This window comes from Coregonus lavaretus, assembly GCF_964263955.1.
Source record: "Coregonus lavaretus genome assembly, contig: HAP1_SCAFFOLD_543, whole genome shotgun sequence".
NCBI lineage: Eukaryota > Metazoa > Chordata > Actinopteri > Salmoniformes > Salmonidae > Coregonus > Coregonus lavaretus.
In genome coordinates, this window is record NW_028166699.1 from 8,862 (window position 1) to 32,395 (window position 23,534).

The 23,534-nt window shown below is 45.6% G+C and overlaps 1 protein-coding gene across 1 annotated transcript in view; it reads right to left on the reverse strand.

The window, feature by feature from the left end:
* Nucleotides 1–3,822: 3,822 nt before the first annotated feature.
* The window catches only part of LOC311114390 (fibronectin type III domain-containing protein 7-like), a gene marked incomplete at its 5' end in the record, with an annotated part of 29,782 nt that continues 10,070 nt past the window's right edge, over nucleotides 3,823–23,534 (reverse strand). The window contains 11 exons of the mRNA XM_084189646.1: nucleotides 3,823–3,885; nucleotides 5,881–5,914; nucleotides 6,872–6,901; nucleotides 7,537–7,794; nucleotides 8,193–8,447; nucleotides 9,268–9,528; nucleotides 9,971–10,228; nucleotides 17,213–17,467; nucleotides 18,677–18,928; nucleotides 19,378–19,635; nucleotides 20,961–21,221. Coding sequence (XP_084045772.1) covers nucleotides 5,883–5,914; nucleotides 6,872–6,901; nucleotides 7,537–7,794; nucleotides 8,193–8,447; nucleotides 9,268–9,528; nucleotides 9,971–10,228; nucleotides 17,213–17,467; nucleotides 18,677–18,928; nucleotides 19,378–19,635; nucleotides 20,961–21,221 — 2,120 coding nt within the window. The 3' untranslated portion in view covers nucleotides 3,823–3,885; nucleotides 5,881–5,882. The remainder of the gene's footprint in view (nucleotides 3,886–5,880; nucleotides 5,915–6,871; nucleotides 6,902–7,536; nucleotides 7,795–8,192; nucleotides 8,448–9,267; nucleotides 9,529–9,970; nucleotides 10,229–17,212; nucleotides 17,468–18,676; nucleotides 18,929–19,377; nucleotides 19,636–20,960; nucleotides 21,222–23,534) is intronic.

Here is a 23,534-nt window from a genome sequence, read left to right on the forward strand (position 1 = left end):
ATTTTTTTTCTAATCAATTATATCACGGCAACAGTAGTTATCAGTGTTCTAATCTAGACGTCTGATCTGCCACTAAATGTCCAATCAGGCTAAAGTCGTGCTTCAAATGGCCCCCCCCCCTTTTGGGGCGATTTCAGTCAGGTTGAAAATCGCCCAGAAGTCTCTCATAGACTCCCATGTAAAATCAATTTTTTTCAAATATCAGAGCTTTCAATACAATCTCTATGGGTTTCTGAGGGCTTGCACTTACGCGCTTTCGTCATACGTAGCATAACCATGAACGTAACTAAGAAAAGAGCGGGTAGCAGCGTCAATCAATTCACGTACTACTATCAAGATGGCTATAGCGTTCAGTGCAACTCGATTGTCTCTTTGAAATAAGTTACTTTTTGTCGGCGAACAAATCAAGATAAATTGGTAACGAAACAATTAGGACCTCCCAGACCAAATTTAATAATTCAACAGGTTTCTACTAAAGGAGGAAAGTCCTACACCCGAGGATTTTCCAAAAATTGGTACGAACGAAAAACCTGGCTAGCAGGCTGCGATGTAGGTAATGCAGTCTTCTGCTACCCCCTGCTTACTCTTTCACCCTGAAGGCGGCACGGCAGACAGCACCGCTTGGACAGCGACTGGTGTGTAACGGACATGCACCATCTTTCAGGAAAGATTAAGAAACATGAGCTGTCAAAGACCCACATGGATAGCTGTTTGAGATTGTCTGCTTTGGGGAGAGTGAACATTGCCACTCAACTGGATGAGGGATACAGGCTAGCTGTCCGCCGCCACAACGATGAGGTTAGTGTTGATAATCACAAGTTTACTGGAGAACTGAGACCAAGTAGAGATTTTGGACAGGGTGGATATGGTATAATAAAGGCAGTTTATTCAGAGGTAAAGATATCTGGAATCGCGTGCACGGACCCGTTCGTCAAACTCTTAGGGAGCTATCTGAAGTATGAAAAAAATTATGTATGCACTCACTAACTGTAAGTCGCTCTGGATAAGAGCGTCTGCTAAATGACTAAAATGTAAATGTAAATGAAGAGAGCCCCGAAACATTGTGTGCAGACATTTTATGCAATAAATGAAGTAGGTTGAATCTAGTAGTTCTGATCTTCTGATTGGTCCTGATGAGTTGGGCGAGGTCCCCTCCAGGCTAGTGTCACTGTTGCATTGGCTCTGAGTCGGGTTCTCTGTCTTCAAATGTTCAGCCTAAGAGAGGGGATTTTTGTGTGTGTGTGTGTGTGTGTTTAACAGTGATGATGTGTGTGTGTGTGTGTGTGTGTGTGTGTGTGTGTGTGTGTGTTTAACAGTGATGATGTGTGTGTGTGTGTGTTTGTGTGTGTGTGTGTGTGTGTCCTCAGAGCAAGAACTCGTGAGTTGGAAGAACTGAGAGGCCTATGGCGTGGGTGTTGTCCTTGGCCACCTGCTGACAAGGCTGACAAGATAGGACCCTTTTGTCCATTGTTATTGGATAGGAACAGAACTTATAACCAGCTCCTGACCTAAATAGATCTTAGCACAACATTTTACTCAACATATCATATTCCATATTCACTATAACAAATATATTTACTACGACATTAGCAAGAACCGCCACATCCTCAGCCGGCTAATCCAGTGTGTGAAGTTTTGCGGAGTGTTTGAGTTAGCTTTGCGAGGCAAAGATGAAACTGAGGGCTCCACCAACCCTGGTAAGCCAACACTTTTGAGATCAGTCAATAAATGCTTCTGGTATTGACTTATATGCTGCCCCTGTCTTCATGTTGTTGCTGGACATATCTTTTTTTAAATGTGTGTAGGTCACCTAAATCATCAGAAAAATTGCCCCCCCTGAGAATTTTTTCAGGAGCCGCCACTGAGTACAAATAAAGAAAAACCCTGGAATGAGTAGGTGTGCCAATGTTTATATGAATATCGCTAGCAACAACAGAATAAACAGATTTTGAATGACATACCTATAGTACAAAAGAGGACATTTTCTTCATTCTAATGATGTCCATTTTATTCATCAACTCCAAATATGAGCAAATTATCTGTATCTGACAGTGCAGCAAGTGCCGCTGGCTGCTGGAAAGATTTCTTGACTTGGACATACGTTTTTGTCAACACATGACTAACCCTTGTTTAACCAGCTAAACAGCTACTCTTAGCGATAATGTGTTTGAAGTTAACTTTCTAGCTAATAGGCTATGTTAGAGTTTACAATTCCTCTTCCAATTATAATGTGGGTAGGTCAAAATAATGAAAAACCATCTATCCAATTCTATTCATTTAATAATGTGGATTACTTCTCTTGCCATTATCATTCATCTGAAGATAACACCAGACATGCGAAAGAAAAATGTTTTGCTAACGTAAGATGGGGGTCCCTGGGTCGTCGCTTCGCGTGGGAGGGGGTCCCTGGGTCGTCGCTTCGCGTGGGAGGGGGTCCCTGGGTCGTCGCTTCGCGTGGGAGGGGGTCCCTGGGTCGTCGCTTCGCGTGGGAGGGGGTCCCTGGGTCGTTGCTTCGCGTGGGAGGGGGTCCCTGGGTCGTCGCTTCGCGTGGGAGGGGGTCCCTGGGTCGTCGCTTCGTGTGGGAGGGGGTCCCTGGGTATAGTTCATATTGTATCTACATGCTCTTATTCCATGGAGTTATTCTCTAACTTTCCATTTCAATTTAGTGACAATTATTGTTCCTATGTAGTGACATTATATCCGTTCTTTGTTATGCATTCTGACTAGGGTCCTTATCCCAAACCAGCTTTATAACAGCCACAATACTGTGTAATATTATGCTGTGTGGTTCAACTCTCGCTCTCTATATATAATAGCTTTATAATTAATGTTTCAGAGATCATTCTGAATTACTCCAAGAGGTTCATTGATTGACGCCACACAGTGTGGTAATGCAATAGGGTGTGTTTTATTGTTTGAACACTGTCAGGCAGGGGACAACAATGAATGCAATGGGAACATTCTCTGCCCTGCAATCTGATCTGACGTATCATCCATATGACATGTATGACTCCAGGCATGACTCCAGTGCACAGGAGGTTGGTGGCATCTTAATTGGGGAGAACGGGCTCGTAGTAATGGCTGGAGCAGTGTAAGTGGAATGGTATCAAATACATCAAACACATAGTTTCCATTCCATTTGCTCCGTTCCAGACATTATTATGAGCCGTCCTCCCCTCAGCAGCCGCCTGTGGTCCAGTGGTATTCTAGTAGTTCTCTCTGCTCCTCTTTCACAGTGACCAACAAACAGCGACCACTGTTACATAACATGCTTAACAACAACCCTATGGAGGCTTCCTACTTAGGGATACTTGTGTTATTTCATGTACTTAAAAAAAATAATAATCTGTGTACTGTATATTTCACAGAAAGATGTATTATGGGGCACACAGTTTCTCTCGTTTCTCTTGGGTCATAAAGGGAGACTTACATAAAGGACACACGTTGTAATGATTTCTCTCTGCTAGACAGTAGGATCAAAACCAGTTTCAGTCTGTTAGTAAAAAACTATATATGTCGGAGAAAAGACCACAGCGGATACAGATAACGAGCAATTACAAGCATTTGTAATTTAACACATTTAATGAGTCGTTTTGATTGTAGAGATTAGAATGTATAATTCACAAGCTTGCATGTCTCTTTACAGTCATATAAAATGGCATCAAGTCTTTTTCAGGTATACACTGAAGATAACACACCTTTAATAATTAACTTAATGATGGTTTGACATTAGGACACATGTTGATCCCAAAAAGCATAGATAGATGAAGTTAGAATCAAAGGAGAGGTACTGAATAAAAAGAGTGACATTTCAGCTGATTTCTTGACAGACGTGACAGACGTTGATATTAGTGGATGCAATTTCGTGTCTTTCCAGGGGATTACCTGCAATACAAGACCCAGAGCAGAGGGACAGATGTAGAACATTAGAGTTGGTGTTTATGTGCTGCTGTTGTTCAAGCCTCTTGTCTGTACGGAATGTCAGTCACTCTGCTGTCAAGGTTTCTTCCTGTTTTCCCTGTTCTTCTTCTAAGTTTTTCATTACCACTATCTAAACAGATGTGGATGATTTGATTACTGCCAGCCTTGATTAGATTGTGCCAGGCAGTGTGGGCAGGATTGAAATCAAAACCTAACCCTCATGTAGGTTGTGACATCTTCAGTTACACAAATCTCACAAAAATCTGTTTTGGAATACTGACTTTATGACCAGAATTATCCTATTTACACTTTGTAGTCAATTTTGACACTAGAATAAATGTTTCCGACTCATATCGATGCCACATAGGCCGTTTTCAACCAGAGAAGTTGGTTGTTCGGTTCAGTCGCTCTTTAATGCAAGAGGCCCTCGGTCCGGTTCCTCACGTTTCCAACACGTTTTCCATCCAGGTCGCAGACCTCTGACTGCGTTATTCAAGCATTTTTAACTATACCTCTCTGACATCTCTCTCATATCTCTATTATCTATGACACTCCTTCCTTTCTCCTCCTTCCTTCTCTCCATGTTTAATGGACAGATCTACAGTACATCACAGGATTCCCTACAGTAAACATGTCATTCACCTGTCTGTCCCAAGAGTACAGTACCCGTCTCACCTCTAAGAATACTGTATCACCTCTTCTAAGAATACTGTATCACCTCTTCTAAGAATACTGTCTCACCTCTTCTAAGAATACTGTCTCACCTCTTCTAAGAATACTGTATCACCTCTTCTAAGAATACTGTCTCACCTCTTCTAAGAATACTGTCTCACCTCTTCTAAGAATACTGCATCACCTCTTCTAAGAATACTGCATCACTTCTTCTAAGAATACTGTATCACCTCTTCTAAGAATACTGCATCACCTCTTCTAAGAATACTGTATCACCTCTTCTAAGAATACTGCATCACCTCTTCTAAGAATACTGTCTCACCTCTTCTAAGAATACTGTATCACCTCTTCTAAGAATACTGTATCACCTCTTGTAAGAATACTGTCTCACCTCTAAGAATACTGTCTCACCTCTTCTAAGAATACTGTCTCACCTCTTCTAAGAATACTGTATCATCTCTTCTAAGAATACTGTATCACCTCTTCTAAGAATACTGTATCACCTCTTCTAAGAATACTGTCTCACCTCTTTTAGGAATACTGTCTCACCTCTAAGAATACTGTCTCACCTCTAAAAATACTGTATCACCTCTTCTAAGAATACTGTCTCACCTCTTCTAAGAATACTGTCTCACCTCTAAGAATACTGTATCACCTCTTCTAAGAATGCCTGTCTGACCTGTCCTCTCAGTCTGTTGTTCCACTGGGACATTGACCTTTCTATACAAAGAGGTCTGGTCTTATAAAATCATTAATTTGGTGTGTGCTTATATTTGTCCTAATTTCAGTGTGTATTAAGACGCATTTCTGAATTGGAAAAGTGTTTTTATGATTATCCCAACTCTCCCTCGGATAGTGGGGTCATGACCAACCATTATCAACGGCAACCCTGGAGCAAGTAGGGTTAAGTGCCTTGCTCAAGGGCACATCGACAGATTTTTCACCTTGTCAGCTCAGGGATTCGAACTTACAACCTTTCGGTTACTAGCCCAACGCTCTAACCGCTAGACTATCTGCCTCTGTTATTGTTGTTGCCAACCTCATATAGACTGATGCAATTTATGGATGCTTATGCAGTTACGCGATACTCTTTATGACGTGCGGTAACACAAAGGACAGGTCTTGTGTAAGCACCTTTCTTCTGGTTCTTTCATAATTTGATGTAGTAGATGATGCTGTATAAAGTATGACACAATGAACGTTTCAAAAGTTTACACAGTTTATGTTCAGTTCATGTTTATTTTTACAGCGATGTTGATGATTTTGTTATACACAATTTTAACTCACCTCTAATCGACACTTCTCTTTCCCCGATAGATCACTAGAAAGAAGAGAAAGATAAAGTTCAACATACACTCTAAAAATTAGGTGTTCTACCTTTGGGTTCTTGGCACTGAAAAAGGCCCCCAAAAGGTACTTCCAAGAACCCCATAGGAGGTGGGGTTCATCGAGGAACCTCCTTAGTTCTTGGGGGTTCTTGCAGGAACCTAACTGCCCAACTGAAAAATGTGGATTTGAATTTGAGAAAACAGCAGGTGCAAGCACATAACTGAACATTTTTAAGATCCCCTTAATTTAAGGTAAGGTTTCTCCCTTGAATGATCTAAATTGATATTGTTTTATAATAATAATATGCCATTTAGCAGACGCTTTTATCCAAAGCGACTTACAGTCATGCGTGCATACATTTTTTTGTGTATGGGTGGTCCCGGGGATCGAACCCACTACCTTTGCGTTACAAGCACCGTGATCTATCAGCTGAGCTACAGAGGAACATATGATGATACCATCTATCTTTTCATATTTGTGCAAATGGCTGTGTTGTTTGGCATTTACTCCCTTTAAAAATTCTGTGTAAAACAGAAATGGACACAATTCAATGGATGTCAATCAACAAAGAGGTAAGAATATGTTGAGGGCTATAGCTGCATTGGGCGCAGATGACTGAACGGCCCGCTAATTAGTGTGTGTCTGCAGGTATACAGACGAGGACGCACATAAAGGTATGTACAATTGGTTTTGGTTTGTCGCATAATGTTATGCAGATCACATGTAGATGAACATTGGAGATGAACCCCAAAAGGTTATTTGAGGAACCATTAAAGGGGCTCTTTGAAGAACTTATAGAGGTTCCGCCACAGTTTCAATTTGAAGAACCCCTAAAAGAGCTTCCAGGAACCTATTCTTTTTAGAGTGTATTGGGTAGTATATACAATGTCAGTAAAGTATGCTAGCTGAGTTTCCCGGTGAAGTTTACTAGTGGACGCCGGACACTTACCCATTCCTACATTGCTTCCGGAGCAGGACACTGTAAGAGAATGAGAACAATGCCATTAGACACAAACTCACTGTAGACATTCCCAGTTTGATCTACCACATAATCTATTTATCTGCTAAGTAATTAAGTAAATAACTAATCAACTAACCACCTAACTAACAACTAATCAACTACTAACTAACCAACTAATTAGCTAACTAACTAACCAACTAACTAACTAACTAACTAACTAACTAACTAACTAACTAAATAACAAACTACTAACGAACGAACGAATAAACAAACAAAGTAAATAACTAATCAACTAATCAACTAACCACCTAACTAACAACTAATCAACTAACCAACTACTAACTAACTAACTAACTAATTAACCAACTAACTAACCAACTAACTAGCTATGAACTACAAACGAACTAACCACTAACTACTAACTAACTACTAACTACTAACTAAATAACTAACTACAAGCTAACCACTAACAAACTACTAACCATCTAAATAACGACTGACTAACAAACTAACTAACTACTAGCTACTAACTAACTACTAACTAACTACTAACTACTAACTAACTAACTAACTAACTACTAACTAACTAAATAACAATTAACTAACTAACTACTAACTACTAACTAACTAACTAACTACACACACTCACTCACCAGAGTAGATCCTGCGGGGACAGAATGTGACTTTGCTCCCGTCCTGATTGACAGGTGCCACCACCATGGTGTAGATGTCCCCACACATGACATTGGCCACTTCACAGGAGCTGCTGAGGGGCGAGGGGACGCAGGTGTGATTGGTGCCTGTCCCAATCAGGTCCACCGTGTGGTTCTGGGGGCCCGAGGAGCGCCAGTACGCCCTCAGAGAGTTGTTGGCCATCTGGTAGAGCTTGACACTCGATGGACAACAGGCGCCTGGGAGCAAAGATTGAAGATTTATATGACGTGGTCTTGAATGGACAGGATGCAAATTGGGGGAAAATATTGGTGTTTGTTGGTAATTTTTTTGCAGTTTGTTGAGTGAACAAGAATGTTGCGTGTGTTCATGCATGTATGTGTGTGTGGGTGTGTTTGCAGTATATCGACCTTTGACTAACTGTGTGTATGTGTGTGTATGTATGTATGTGTGTGTGTGTGTGTGTGTGTGTCTGTGTGTGTGTTTGTGTGTGTGTGTCTGTGTGTCTGTGTGTGTGTGTGTCTTTGTGTCTGTGTGTGTCTGTGTGTCTGTGTGTGTCTCTGTGTGTTTGTGTGTGTCTCTGTGTGTTTGTGTGTGTGTGTGTGTGTGTGTGTGTGTGTAGCCTGTGCGTACTAACTGGATGAGAAGCCATGATAGCTGCATTCTGCCTTGTGGCCTGTCCTGCTGATGGCCTCCATGCTCACGCTGTAGTTGGTACCGCAGGTGATGCATCCCATCAGGCAGTGTGTGTCCATGGTGTGGCACTTGGCGTGTCCCCGCGATGAAGTCAGCGCCGTGACATAGGAGCGCGCCCCTGTAGCGGGGGACCAGGTGACGTTGGTCATGGCCTGGGTCACCTGGTCTACTGTCAGGGTGGGGGGGCAGCAGGGACCTGGCGAGGGAACAGAACAGAACAGAGGCTTAGGTATCTGGTTAAAACTAGTGCACTGCATAGGGAATACAGTGTCATATGAGACAGCCCGAGAGTTATCTGTATATATATTGTCTGTATATCAATGGTCTGTATAATCAATGGTCTGTATATATATGGTCTATATATCAATGGTCTGTATATCTATGGTCTATATATCTATGGTATGTATATCTATGGTCTGTATAATCTATGGTCTATATATCTATGGTATGTATATCTATGGTCTGTATAATCTATGGTATGTATATCTATGGTCTGTATAATCTATGGTCTGTATATCTATGGTCTGTATATCTATGGTCTGTATATCTATGGTCTATATATCTATGGTCTGTATATCTATGGTCTGTATAATCTATGGTCTATATATCTATGGTCTGTATATCTATGGTCTGTATAATCTATGGTATGTATATCTATGGTCTGTATAATCTATGGTATGTATATCTATGGTCTGTATAATCTATGGTCTGTATATCTATGGTCTGTATAATCTATGGTATGTATATCTATGGTCTGTATAATCTATGGTATGTATATCTATGGTCTGTATAATCTATGGTCTGTATATCTATGGTCTGTATATCTATGGTCTGTATAATCTATGGTCTGTATAATCTATGGTCTGTATATCTATGGTCTATATATCTATGGTCTGTATATCTATGGTTCAAATAACATCCTATTCCCCATATTGCACTACTTATGACCAAACAGGATATCATTTTAGATTTGCCCTAACATACACATTCACTCTGTCATACAGGGTTTCCCGCACCTGTTTCCAGGGGCACGCTATAGCTGGGCAGGCTTGTCCCCACTGCTGTCCTGGCGTACGCTGTGACATCATAGGTGACTCCGCAGGGCAGCTGTGTGAGCTGGCAAGAGGTGGAGCGTGATTGACAGGTGAGTGTGTCTGTGTGGCTCACGGCTGTGACAGTGTAGGTGGTGTTGGGGGTGTTAGGGGCAGTATACTGGACACTGACACTCGAGGATGAGTTGTTCTGAGACACACTCAGGATCTCTGGAGAACAGGGAGCTAGAGGAGAGACGAGAGGTTAATGGACTGGTTGATTTGTTAATTGGTTGATTGGTTAATTTGTTGATAGGTTAATTGGGTGATTGGCTAATTAGTTGATTGGCTGAAGCTTATCCTTGTATTGTACACAGGAGTTTGGTTGCACCTTAATTAGGGAGAACAGGCTCGTGGTAATGGCTGGAGCAGAAAAAGTGGAATGGTATCAAACACATCAAATACATGGTTTCCATGGTTTCCATGTGTTTGATCCCATTCCATTTGCTCCGTTTCAGACATTATTATGAGCCGTCCACCCCTCAGCAGTCTCCACTGGTCTTGTAATGGTAAAGTGAGATGCCGTATAGAATAAAGACAGTAAAGTTGAAGAAGAGCTGATCTCATTCTTAAAATAAAATGTTTTCTATGTCTATGTTTGTTCCTATTGTATTGATGTGTGTTTTACCTGTCTCATGTGTGTGAGGTTTGCAGGTGCGGTTGCAGCCTCGTATCTCGCTGCATGGTGTCACCACCACACTGTACTGTGTGTTACAGCGCAGGTCGGACAGAGCACACACAGGCGCCGTGTCGTTACAGTGGATGACATCATCAATCTCCTCCGCCGTCGTCTCGTATAGCTCCGCCCCCCGCACTGACAACCACATGATCTCCAGGGTCTCCGTGGAAACCAGTGCTATGGTAATATCCTCTGGGCAACAGGGAACTGGGGAGGAAGAAAAGAGAGATGAGTGACTTGACAAAGCTGTGTGTGTGTGTGTGTCTATGTGTGTGTGTGTGTGTATGTCTATGTGTGTGTGTATGTGTGTGTGTGTGTGTGTGTGTCTGTGTGTGTCTGTGTGTGTATGTGTGTCTGTGTGTGTATGTGTGTGTGTGTGTGTGTGTGTGTGTGTGTGTGTGTGTGTGTGTGTGTGTGTGTGTGTGTGTGTGTGTGTATGTGTGTGTGTGTGTGTGTCTATGTGTGTGTGTCTGTGTGTGTCTGTGTGTGTGTATCAAATCAAATCAAATCAAATTTTATTGGTCACATGCGCCGAATACAACAGGTGCAGACATTACAGTGAAATGCTTACTTACAGCCCTTAACCAACAGTGCATTTATTTTAAACAAAAAAAAGTAAGGATAAAACAACAACAACAAAAAGTGTTGAGAAAAAAAGAGCAGAAGTAAAATAAAGTGACAGTAGGGAGGCTATATATACAGGGGGGTACCGTTGCAGAGTCAATGTGCGGGGGCACCGGCTAGTTGAGGTAGTTGAGGTAATATGTACATGTGGGTAGAGTTAAAGTGACTATGCATAAATACTTAACAGAGTAGCAGCAGCGTAAAAAGGATGGGGTGGGGGGGCAGTGCAAATAGTCCGGGTAGCCATGATTAGCTGTTCAGGAGTCTTATGGCTTGGGGGTAGAAGCTGTTGAGAAGTCTTTTGGACCTAGACTTGGCACTCCGGTACCGCTTGCCGTGCGGTAGCAGAGAGAACAGTCTATGACTAGGGTGGCTGGAGTCTTTGACAATTTTGAGGGCCTTCCTCTGACACCGCCTGGTATAGAGGTCCTGGATGGCAGGAAGCTTTTCCCCAGTGATGTACTGGGCCGTACGCACTACCCTCTGTAGTGCCTTGCGGTCAGAGGCCAAGCAGTTGCCGTACCAGGCGGTGATGCAACCAGTCAGGATGCTCTCGATGGTGCAGCTGTAGAATTTTTTGAGGATCTGAGGACCCATGCCAAATCTTTTTAGTCTCCTGAGGGGGAATAGGCTTTGTCGTGCCCTCTTCACGACTGTCTTGGTGTGTTTGGACCATGATAGTTCGTTGGTGATGTGGACACCAAGGAACTTGAAGCTCTCAACCTGTTCCACTACAGCCCCGTCGATGAGAATGGGGGCGTGCTCATTCCTCTTTTTTTTCCTGTAGTCCACAATCAGCTCCTTTGTCTTGGTCACGTTGAGGGAGAGGTTGTTGTCCTGGCACCACACGGCCAGATCTCTGACCTCCTCCCTATAGGCTGTCTCATCGTTGTCGGTGATCAGGCCTACCACTGTTGTGTCGTCGGCAAACTTAATGATGGTGTTGGAGTCGTGCCTGGCCATGCAGTCATGGGTGAACAGAGAGTACAGGAGGGGACTGAGCACGCACCCCCGAGGGGCCCCCGTGTTGAGGATCAGTGTGGCAGATGTGTTGTTACCTACCCTTACCACCTGGGGGCGGCCCGTCAGGAAGTCCAGGATCCAGTTGCAGAGGGAGGTGTTTAGTCCCAGGATCCTTAGCTTAGTGATGAGCTTAGAGGGCACTATGGTGTTGAATGCTGAGCTGTAGTCAATGAATAGCATTCTCACGTAGGTGTTCCTCTTGTCCAGGTGGGAAAGGGCAGTGTGGAGTGCGATAGAGATTGCATCATCTGTGGATCTGTTGGGGCGGTATGCAAATTGGAGTGGGTCTAGGGTTTCTGGGATTATGCTGTTGATGTGAGCCATGACCAGTCTTTCAAAGCACTTCATGGCTACAGACGTCAGTGCTACGGGTCGGTAGTCATTTAGGCAGGTTATCTTAGAGTTCTTGGGCACGGGGACTATGGTGGTCTGCTTGAAACATGTTGGTATTACAGACTCAGTCAGGGACATGTTGAAAATGTCAGTGAAGACACTTGCCAGTTGGTCAGCACATGCTCGGAGTACACGTCCTGGTAATCCGTCTGGCCCTGCGGCCTTGTGAATGTTGACCTGCTTAGAAGTCTTACTCACATCGGCTACGGAGAGCGTGATCACATAGTCATCCGGAACAGCTGGTGCTCTCATGCATGCTTCAGTGTTGCTTGCCTCGAAGCGAGCATAGAAGTGGTTTAGCTCGTCTGGTAGGCTTGTGTCACTGGGCAGCTCGCGGCTGTGCTTCCCTTTGTAGTCTGTAATAGTTTTCAAGCCCTGCCACATCCGACGAGCGTCAGAGCCAGTGTAGTATGATTCAATCTTAGACCTCTATTGACTCTTTGCCTGTTTGATGGTTCGTCGGAGGTCATAACGGGATTTCTTATAAGCGTCCGGGTTAGAGTCCCGTTCCTTGAAAGCGGCAGCTCTACCCTTTAGCTCAGTGCGGATGTTTCCTGTAATCCATGGCTTCTGGTTGGGGTATGTACGTACGGTCACTGTGGGGACGACATCATCGATGCACTTATTGATGAAGCCAGTGACTGATGTGGTGTACTCCTCAATGCTGTCTGAAGAATCCCGGAACATGTTCCAGTCTGTGCTAGCAAAACAGTCCTGTAGCTTAGCATCTGCGTCATCTGACCACTTTTTTATTAACCGAATCACTGGTGCTTCCTGCTTCAGTTTTTGCTTATAAGCAGGAATCAGGAGGATAGAGTTATGGTCAGATTTACCAAATGGAGGGCGAGGGAGAGCTTTGTATGCGTCTCTGTGTGTGGAGTAAAGGTGGTCTAGAGTTTTTTTCCCTCTGGTTGCACATTTAACATGCTGGTAGAAATTAGGTAGAACGGATTTAAGTTTCCCTGCATTAAAGTCCCCGGCCACTAGGAGCGCTGCATCTGGATGAGCGTTTTCCTGTTGATTAATGGCCTTGTACAACTCATTCAGTGCAATCTTAATGCCAGCATTGGTTTGTGGTGGTAAATAGACAGCTATGAAAAATATAGATGAAAACTCTCTTGGTAAATAGTGTGGTCTACAGCTTATCATAAGATACTCTACCTCAGGCGAGCAAAACCTCGAGACTTCCTTAGTATTTGATTTTGTGCACCAGCTGTTGTTTACAAATATACATAGACCGCCACCCCTTGTCTTACCAGAGTCAACCGTTCTGTCCTGCCGATGTAGCGTATAGCCTGCTAGCTGAATGTTATCATTGTTGTCGTTCAGCCACGACTCCGTGAAACATAAGATATTACATTTACATTTTACATTTTAGTCATTTAGCAGACGCTCTTATCCAGAGCGACTTACAGGAGCAATTAGGGTTAAGTGCCTTGCTCAAGGGCACATTTACGTCATTTAGCAGAGGCTCTTATCAAGAGCGACTCACAAATTGGTGCATTCACCCTATAGCCAGTGGGATAACCACTTTACAATTTTGGGGGGGGGGGGGGGGGGGGTAGAAGGATTACTTTATCCTATCCCAGGTATTCCTTAAAGAGGTGGGGTTTCAAATGTCTCCGGAAGGTGGTGAGTGACTCCGCTGTCCTGGCGTCGTGAGGGAGCTTGTTCCACCATTGGGGTGCCAGAGCAGCGAACAGTTTTGACTGGGCTGAGCGGGAACTATGCTTCCGCAGAGGAAGGGGAGCCAGCAGGCCAGAGGTGGATGAACGCAATGCCCTCGTTTGGGTGTAGGGACTGATCAGAGCCCGAAGGTACAGAGGTGCCGTTCCCCTCACTGCTCCATAGGCAAGCACCATGGTCTTGTAACGGATGCGAGCTTCAACTGGAAGCCAGTGGAGTGTGCGGAGGAGGGGGGTGACGTGAGAGAACTTGGGAAGGTTGAACACCAGACGGGCTGCGGCATTCTGGATGAGTTGTAGGGGTTTAATGGCACAGGCAGGGAGGCCAGCCAACAGCGAGTTGCAGTAGTCCAGACGGGAGATGACAAGTGCCTGGATTAGGACCTGTGCCGCTTCCTGTGTAAGGCAGGGTCGTACTCTCCGAATGTTGTAGAGCATGAACCTGCAGGAGCGGGTCACCGCCTTGATGTTAGCGGAGAACGACAGGGTGTTGTCCAGGGTCACGCCAAGGCTCTTCGCACTCTGGGAGGAGGACACAACGGAGTTGTCAACCGTGATGGCGAGATCATGGAACGGGCAGTCCTTCCCCGGGAGGAAGAGCAGCTCCGTCTTGCCAGGGTTCAGCTTGAGGTGGTGATCCGTCATCCATACTGATATGTCTGCCAGACATGCAGAGATGCGATTCGCCACCTGGTTATCAGAAGGGGGAAAGGAGAAGATTAGTTGTGTATCGTCAGCGTAGCAATGATAGGAGAGGCCATGTGAGGATATGACAGAGCCAAGTGACTTGGTGTATAGGGAGAAAAGGAGAGGGCCTAGAACTGAGCCCTGGGGGACACCAGTGGTGAGAGCACGTGGTGCGGAGACAGCTTCTCGCCACGCCACTTGGTAGGAGCGACCGGTCAGGTAGGACGCAATCCAGGAGTGAGCCGCGCCGGAGATGCCCAGCTCGGAGAGGGTGGAGAGGAGGATCTGATGGTTCACAGTATCAAAGGCAGCAGACAGGTCTAGAAGGACAAGAGCAGAGGAGAGAGAGTTAGCTTTAGCAGTGCGGAGAGCCTCCGTGACACAGAGAAGAGCAGTCTCAGTTGAATGACCAGTCCTGAAACCTGACTGGTTTGGATCAAGAAGGTCATTCTGAGAGAGATAGCAAGAGAGTTGGCTAAAGACGGCACGCTCAATAGTTTTGGAAAGAAAAGAAAGAAGGGATACTGGTCTGTAGTTGTTGACATCAGTGGGATCGAGTGTTGGTTTTTTGAGAAGGGGAGCAACTCTCGCTCTCTTGAAGACGGAAGGGACATGGCCAGCGGTCAAGGATGAGTTGATCAGCGAGGTGAGGTAGGGGAGAAGGTCACCGGAGATGGTCTGGAGAAGAGAGGAGGGGATGGGGTCAAGCGGGCAGGTTGTTGGGCGGCCTGCAGTCACAAGTCGCAGGATTTTATCTGGAGAGAGAGGGGAGAAAGAAGTCAAAGCATTGGGTAGGGCAGTGTGAGTAGGACCAGCAGTGTCATTAGACTTAACAAACGAGGATCGGATGTCGTCAACCTTCTTTTCAAAGTGGTTGACGAAGTCATCCACAGAGAGAGAGGAGGGGGGGGGGGGGGGGGGGGGGGGGGGGGATTCAGCAGGGAGGAAAATGTGGCAAAGAGCTTCCTAGGGTTAGAGGCAGATGCTTGGAATTTAGAGTGGTAGAAAGTGGCCTTAGCAGCAGAAACAGATGAAGAAAATGTAGAGAGGAGGGAGTGAAAAGATGCCAGGTCGGCAGGGAGTTTAGTTTTCTTCCATTTCCGCTCCGCTGCCCGGAGCTCTGTTCTGTGAGCTCGCAGTGAGTCATCAAGCCACGGAGCTGGAGGGGAGGACGGAGCCGGCCGGGAGGATAGGGGACACAGAGAGTCAAAGGATGCAGAAAGGGAGGAGAGGAGGGTTGAGGAGGCAGAGTCAGGAGATTGGAGGGAGAAGGATTGAGCAGAGGGAAGAGATGATAGGATGGAAGAGGAGAGAGTAGTGGGAGAGAGAGAGCGAAGGTTGCGGCGGCGCATTACCATCTGTGTAGGGGCAGAGTGAGTAGTGTGGGAGGAGAGCGAGAGAGAAAAGGAAACAAAGTAGTGGTCGGAGACATGGAGGGGAGTTGCAGTGAGATTAGTGGAAGAGCAGCATCTAGTAAAGATGAGGTCAAGCGTATTGCCTGCCTTGTGAGTAGGGGGGGACGGTGAGAGGGTGAGGTCAAAAGAGGAGAGGAGTGGAAAGAAGGAGGCAGAGAGAAATGAGTCAAATGTAGACGTAGGGAGGTTGAAATCCCCCAAAACTGTGAGGGGTGAGCCATCCTCAGGAAAGGAGCTTATGAAGGCGTCAAGCTCATTGATGAACTCTCCAAGGGAACCTGGAGGGCGATAGATGACAAGGATATTAAGCTTAAATGGGCTAGTGACTGTGACAGCATGGAATTCAAATGAGGAGATAGACAGATGGGTTAGGGGAAAAATTGAGAATGTCCACTTGGGAGAGATGAGGATTCCTGTGCCACCACCCCTCTGACCAGATGCTCTCGGGGTATGCGAGAACACATGGTCAGACGAGGAGAGAGCAGTAGGAGTAGCAGTGTTTTCAGTGGTAATCCATGTTTCCGTCAGCGCCAGGAAGTCGAGGGAATGGAGGTTAGCATAGGCTGGGATGAAGTCAGCTTTGTTGACCGCAGAACGGCAGTTCCAGAGGCTGCCTGAGACCTGGAACTCCAGGTGTGGGGTGCGTGCAGGGACCACCAGGTTAGAGAGGCAGCAGCCACGCGGTGTGAGGCGTTTGTGTGGCCTGTGCGGAGAGGAGAGAACAGGGATAGGCAGAGGCATAGTTGACAGGCTGTAGCAAATGGCTACAATAATGCAGAGGCTACATTAATGTCCCGTTGGTAGGATAACCGTAATCTTAAATCGTCCATTTTATTCTCAAAAGCTTGAACGTTGGCTAATAGGATTGATGGAAGAGGCAGTTTACTCGCTCGCCGTCGGATCCTTACAAGGCACCCGGATCTGCGTCCGCGATATCTCCGTCTCTTCCTCACGCGAATGACGGGGATCTGGGCCTTGTCGGGTGTCTGTAGAATATCCTTCGCGACCGCCTCATTGAAGAAAAAATCTTCGTCCAATGCGAGGTGAGTAATCGCTGTCCTGATATCCAGAAGCTCTTTTTGGTTATAAGAGACGATGGCAGAAACATTATGTACAAAATAAATTACAAATAACGCGGAAAAACACACATAATAGTACAATTGGTTAGAGGGCTGTAAAACGGCAGCCATCTTCTCCGGCGCTGTTCTGGATCATCATGTGTGTGTGTCTGTGTGTGTCTGTGTGTGTGTGTGTGTGTGTGTGTGTGTGTGTGTGTGTGTCTGTGTGTTGTGTGTTTGTGCGTGCGTGCGTGTGTGTGTGTGTGTGTGTGTGTGTGTGTGTGTGGACAGTATTATAACTCTTACCGGTCGTATAGTTGAACACTTCTCCCTGTGGACTGGAGCCAGCCAGGTTGTAGCTGAACATGGTGATGAGGTAGGTGTAGCCACACATGCAGTGGAAGTGACAGGTGGTGTCAGTTGTGTTACAACGCTCTTCAGACCCATCGTCTCTCTTGATAAAGGCAATGTAGTACTCCACCAGGGGCATCTCAGTCCACGTTATCCAGCAGCTGCCCGCCTGCCGCTCCTCTACCCAGATACGCTCCAGAGGGCACGGGACTGACAGAGAGACACAAGAGCGATATACATATAATTCCAGACATGACTCTATATCATATAGACCTTATACCATAGTAATAAAATACATTACTATTGCACATTGATGACAGAGAGAGACAAGAGATATTAGCATAAAATTACATTACCTTATAATCGTAGTAATAACATTGGGGAATTATACAGAGTTCACCTCTGAAGGTCATCTTACATTGACCTCATACCATTGTAATAACACTGGAAAGACTTGTGTTAGTAGGGATACAGTGTAGTGTTGCAAGTACATGCCAATACACTGTATCTGCCTGCCCTCAAGGACATCTACAGCACCCTGTGTCACAGGAAGATCATCAAGGACCTCAGCCACCTGAGCCACAGCCAAGACAGTACAGGTGCATCAAAGCTGGGAACGAGAGACTGAGAAACAGCTTCTAACTCCAGGCAATCAGACTGTTAAATAGTCACCACTAGCCAGCCTCCGCCCAGTACCCTGCCCTGAACCTTAGTCACCACTAGCCGGCCTCCGCCCAGTACCCTGCCCTGAACCTTAGTCACCACTAGCCGGCCTCCGCCCAGTACCCTGCCCTGAACCTTAGTCACCACTAGCCGGCCTCCGCCAAGTACCCTGCCCTGAACCTTAGTCACCACTAGCCGGCCTCCGCCCAGTACCCTGCCCTGAACCTTAGTCACCACTAGCCGGCCTCCGCCCAGTACCCTGCCCTGAACCTTAGTCACCACTAGCCGGCCTCCGCCCAGTACCCTGCCCTGAACCTTAGTCACCACTAGCCGGCCTCCGCCCAGTACCCTGCCCTGAACCTTAGTCACTGTTCTAGCCGGCTACCACCCGGTACTCTACCCAGCACCTTAGAGACTGCTACCCTATGTACATAGAGTCATTGAACACTGGTCACTTTAATAAAGTTTTCATACTGTTTCACCCACTTTATATGGTGATACTGTTTTCTTGTTATGGCTCATCCTATATAACCATTTTCTTTATTTTTCTGCATTATGTGTGTATTATTTTTATTGTTAGGTATTACTGCACATTTGGAGCTAGCATCACAAGTATTTTGCTGCACCTGTGATAACATCTGCAAATCTGTATACTCGACCAATAAACTTTTATTTGATTTATCGCTAGGATTTTGGTGTTAGGGGTCAGAGCTAGAGGTAAGAGGTCAAGGGTCAGGGGTCAGGGGGTAAACATACATGTGATGAATTCCTGAGGGTCAGAGGGGTTGCTGGGTCCAGCGCTGTTCTCGGCAGTAACAGTCACACTGTGGTTCTGACCGCAGCTCAGCGGGATGATGGTACAGAACATCTTTGAGGCAGAGCAGTTCTGACCAGTAGAAGTCCTGGCCAAGTAGACGTCTGCCCCGCGCACCATCTGCCAGGAGACTGCCAACCCCACAGACCTGCTCTGGGTGAAGAACAGCTGGATGGCCTCAGGGCTGAGAGGACCTAGTGGGGACACAGAGAGACACATACAGTTATTCAAAGAACGACACAAAAAAATACATTTACTGATATGAACATATTCACATAGACACACTCATCTAGATGGCATTTACAGTCATACCTGGGTTCTAATGAACTGTGCCTACCACTAGTGGACAGGCTATGACGGAAAATTGCACCAGCACCATAGCAGACTCCTCACACCAAGTGACTCTTCCAGGTTTTGACAATTTGAAGGACTGATTTGATATGCTGATTATGTGTTACATTATGTCTATTGTTCAGTACTGCGTCTCTACACACAAAGCATAAATAACTTTTCCCTTTCTGGCATCTTGCCAGGTCTCTCTCTCTCTCTCGGGAGATGTTGAAACTTCTCCTGAGAGGTTTTAATACAAGCTACAGTATATTAAGTTAATATTATTAACCAAACACCCAGTTGCTATGCTTACGGGTGATCTGACACACGGTGAGGTCGTCTCCGGGGCGACCGTCCAGGTCCCAGGCTGTGCCCTTGATGCAGTAGATGGTGCCAGGCTCCAGGTCATCAAAGGTCATGAAGGGGTCGCTGGTGTTGAGTTTGAGGCGAGAGTTGGAGCCCTCCCTGATGATGCAGAGGGTGTAGAGGACGGCGTGGTCGACCGGAGACCAGGTCACCAGGATGGTGTCATTACTGGGAGAGGTGGAGTTGAGCTGTGGGGCCATCACCACTGAAGAGGGGTAAGGGAGATAAAAGGTAGATTAATAAACTAATAGATGGATGTGATGAAAGGAGGCAGAGAGAGAGAGAGAGAGAGAGAGAGAGAGAGAGAGAGAGAGGCAGAGAGGCAGAGAGAGAGGCAGAGAGAGAGAGGCGAGAGAGAGAGAGAGAGAGAGAGAGAGAGAGAGAGAGAGAGAGAGAGAGAGAGACAGAGAGAGAGAGAGAGAGAGAGAGAGAGAGAGAGAGAGAGAGAGAGAGAGAGAGAGAATACTATCCTGTAAGGAAACAAACCTAGCCAAACAGAGAGTCTTTTTTGTTTGCTAGTGAAACATAATCATTTTTCCTGTCCTTATGATACGTCCAGTTCTCCTTGGGGAGAGGAGAACCTAGTTCTCATGGTGTCCCTTTTCAAATTCTGATATGTTTTAAGGCTTAAATGGGGAGATACAGTTTCCACCCCAGGCACCCACTATGACAATAGAGCTGTGAAACTGCACTCCATTATGACTCTAGGTAGGAGATAGCAGCCCTTTGTCTTTCAGACAGTATGGAGAGGTAGCGTTTCAGTCATGATACAGTCATTACGGTCTTAAGTAAACAACTTTTAATTTCAGTTGAAGAGTGATTGAAAGTTGTGGGATAATTGTCCTTTTACTTTCTAATTATTGTAACAAACATACTTTTTTTTGTTTGTTAATCTGAACAGGTGTATGTGAACAGGTGTATGTGAACAGGTGTATGTATCTAAACAGGTGTATGTGAACAGGTGTATAAACCTGGACAGGTGTATGTATCTAAACAGGTGTATCTAAACAGGTGTATGTATTACATTTTTATTTTTTATTTTAGTCATTTAGCAGACGCTCTTATCCAGAGCGACTTACAGGAGCAATTAGGGTTAAGTGCCTTGCTTAAGGGCACATCGACAGATTTTTCACCTAGTCAGCTTGGGGATTAGAACCAGCGACCTTTCGGTTACTGGCACAACGCTCTTACCCACTAAGCTACCTGCCGCCACAAACAGGTGTATCTAAACAGGTGTATGTGAACAGGTGTATGTATCTAAACAGGTGTATGTGAACGGGTGTATGTATCTAAACAGGTGTATGTGAACGGGTGTATGTATCTAAACAGGTGTATGTGAACAGGTGTATGTATCTAAACAGGTGTATGTGAACAGGTGTATAAACCTGGACAGGTGTATGTATCTAAACAGGTGTATGTGAACAGGTGTATAAACCTGGACAGGTGTATGTATCTAAACAGGTGTATGTGAACAGGTGTATGTATCTAAGCAGGTGTATGTGAACAGGTGTATGTATCTAAACCATCCACCTGTTCTGATCTGGACGGGTAATGAGGGCTGGCTGCGTCCTGCACTGTTGACAGACATGACGCTGAGGGTGTAGTCAGTGTATGGCTGCAGCTGCAGCACGGTGCCGGGGGAGCTGGTCACCATGGTCTCTGAGAAGAAGTCTCCCACCTCAGACTCGGCTCGCAGGATGTAGCCACTCGCCCCCATCACCTCACTGAACTGCACAGTGATGCTGTTGCTCTGCTTGGAGTAGGCCTGCTCAATGGTAGGTACCTCGGGGGCTGGTGGTCAGAGCAGAGCAGAACAGAGCATCATACACACACAGGGATACAGACATCATCATCATCCTAATTACCATCATCATCATCTCAGCCTCCAGTATCTATGCTGCAATAGTCTATGTGCCGGGGGGCTAGGGTCAGTCTGTTATATCTGGTGTTATTATCCTGTCTTATCCAGTGTCCTGTGTGAATTTAAGTATGCTCCCTCTAATTCTCTCTCTCTCTCTCTCTCTCTCTCTCTCTCTCTCTCTCTCTCTCTCTCTCTCCCTCCCGGAGGACCTGAGCCCTAGGACCATGCCTCAGGACTACCTGGCCTGATGACTCCTTGCTGTCCCCAGTCCACCTGGTCGTGCTGCTGCTCCAGTTTCATCTCTTCTGCCTGCGGCTATGGAACTCTGACCTATTCACTGGACGTGCTACCTTGTCTCATAGAATGGGGGGAAAAGTATTTAGTCAGCCACCAATTGTTCATGTTCTCCCACTTAAAAAGATGAGAGAGGCCTGTAATTTTCATCATAGGTACACATCAACAATGACAGACAAATTGAGAAAAAAAAATCCAGAAAATCACATTGTAGGATTTTTTATGAATGTATTTGCAAATTATGGTGGAAAATAAGTATTTGGTCACCTACAAACAAGCAAGATTTCTGGCTCTCACAGACCTGTAACTTCTTCTTTAAGAGGCTCCTCTGTCCTCCACTCCAAACTCCACTATGGCCAAGACCAAAGAGCTGTCAAAGGACACCAGAAACAAAATTGTAGACCTGCACCAGGCTGGGAAGACTGAATCTGCAATAGGTAAGCAGCTTGGTTTGAAGAAATCAACTGTGGGAGCAATTATTAGGAAATGGAAGACATACAAGACCACTGATAATCTCCCTCGATCTGGGGCTCCACGCAAGATCTCACCCCGTGGGGTCAAAATGATCACAAGAACGGTGAGCAAAAATCCCAGAACCACACGGGGGGACCTAGTGAATGACCTGCAGAGAGCTGGGACCAAAGTAACAAAGCCTACCATCAGTAACACACCAAGCCGCCAGGGACTCAAATCCTGCAGTGCCAGACGTGTCCCCCTGCTTAAGCCAGTACATGTCCAGGCCCGTCTGAAGTTTGCTAGAGTGCATTTGGATGATCCAGAAGAGGATTGGGAGAATGTCATATGGTCAGATGAAACCAAAATAGAACTTTTTGGTAAAAACTCAACTCGTCGTGTTTGGAAGACAAAGAATGCTGACTTGCATCCAAAGAACACCATACCTACTGTGAAGCATGGGGGTGGAAACATCATGCTTTGGGTCTGTTTTTCTGCAAAGGGACCAGGACGACTGATCCGTGTAAAGGAAAGATTGAATGGGGCCATGTATCGTGAGATTTTGAGTGAAAACCTCCTTCCATCAGCAAGGGCATTGAAGATGAAACGTGGCTGGGTCTTTCAGCATGACAATGATCCCAAACACACCGCCCGGGCAACGAAGGAGTGGCTTCGTAAGAAGCATTTCAAGGTCCTGGAGTGGCCTAGCCAGTCTCCAGATCTCAACCCCATAGAAAATCTTTGGAGGGAGTTGAAAGTCCGTGTTGCCCAGCGACAGCCCCAAAACATCACTGCTCTAGAGGAGATCTGCATGGAGGAATGGGCCAAAATACCAGCAACAGTGTGTGAAAACCTTGTGAAGACTTACAGAAAACGTTTGACCCGTGTCATTGCCAACAAAGGGTATATAACAAAGTATTGAGAAACTTTTGTTATTGACCAAATACTTATTTTCCACCATAATTTGCAAATAAATTCATTAAAAATCCTACAATGTGAATGTGAATTTTTTCTCAATTTGTCTGTCATAGATGACATGTACCTATGATGAAAATTACAGGCCTCTCTCATCTTTTTAAGTGGGAGAACTTGCACAATTGGTGGCTGACTAAATACTTTTTCCCCCCACTGTACCTGCTGTTTTCAACTCTCTCTCTCTCTACCGCACCTGCTATTTCAACCTCTAAATGCCCGGCTATGAAAAGCCAAGTGACATTTACTCCTGATGTACTGACCTGTTGCAACCTCTACAACCACTGTGATTATTGTTTGACCCTGCTGGTCATTTATGAACGTTTGAACATCTTGGAGAAAAATCTGGCCTTAATGGCCATGTACTGTTATAATCTCCACCCTGCACAGCCAGAAGAGGACTGGTCACCTCTCAGAGCCTGAGGTTTCTTCCTAGGTTTCTGCCTTTCTAGGGAGTTTTTCCTAGCCACCGTGCTTCTACATCTGCAATGCTTGCTGTTTGGGGTTTTAGGCTGGGTTTCTGT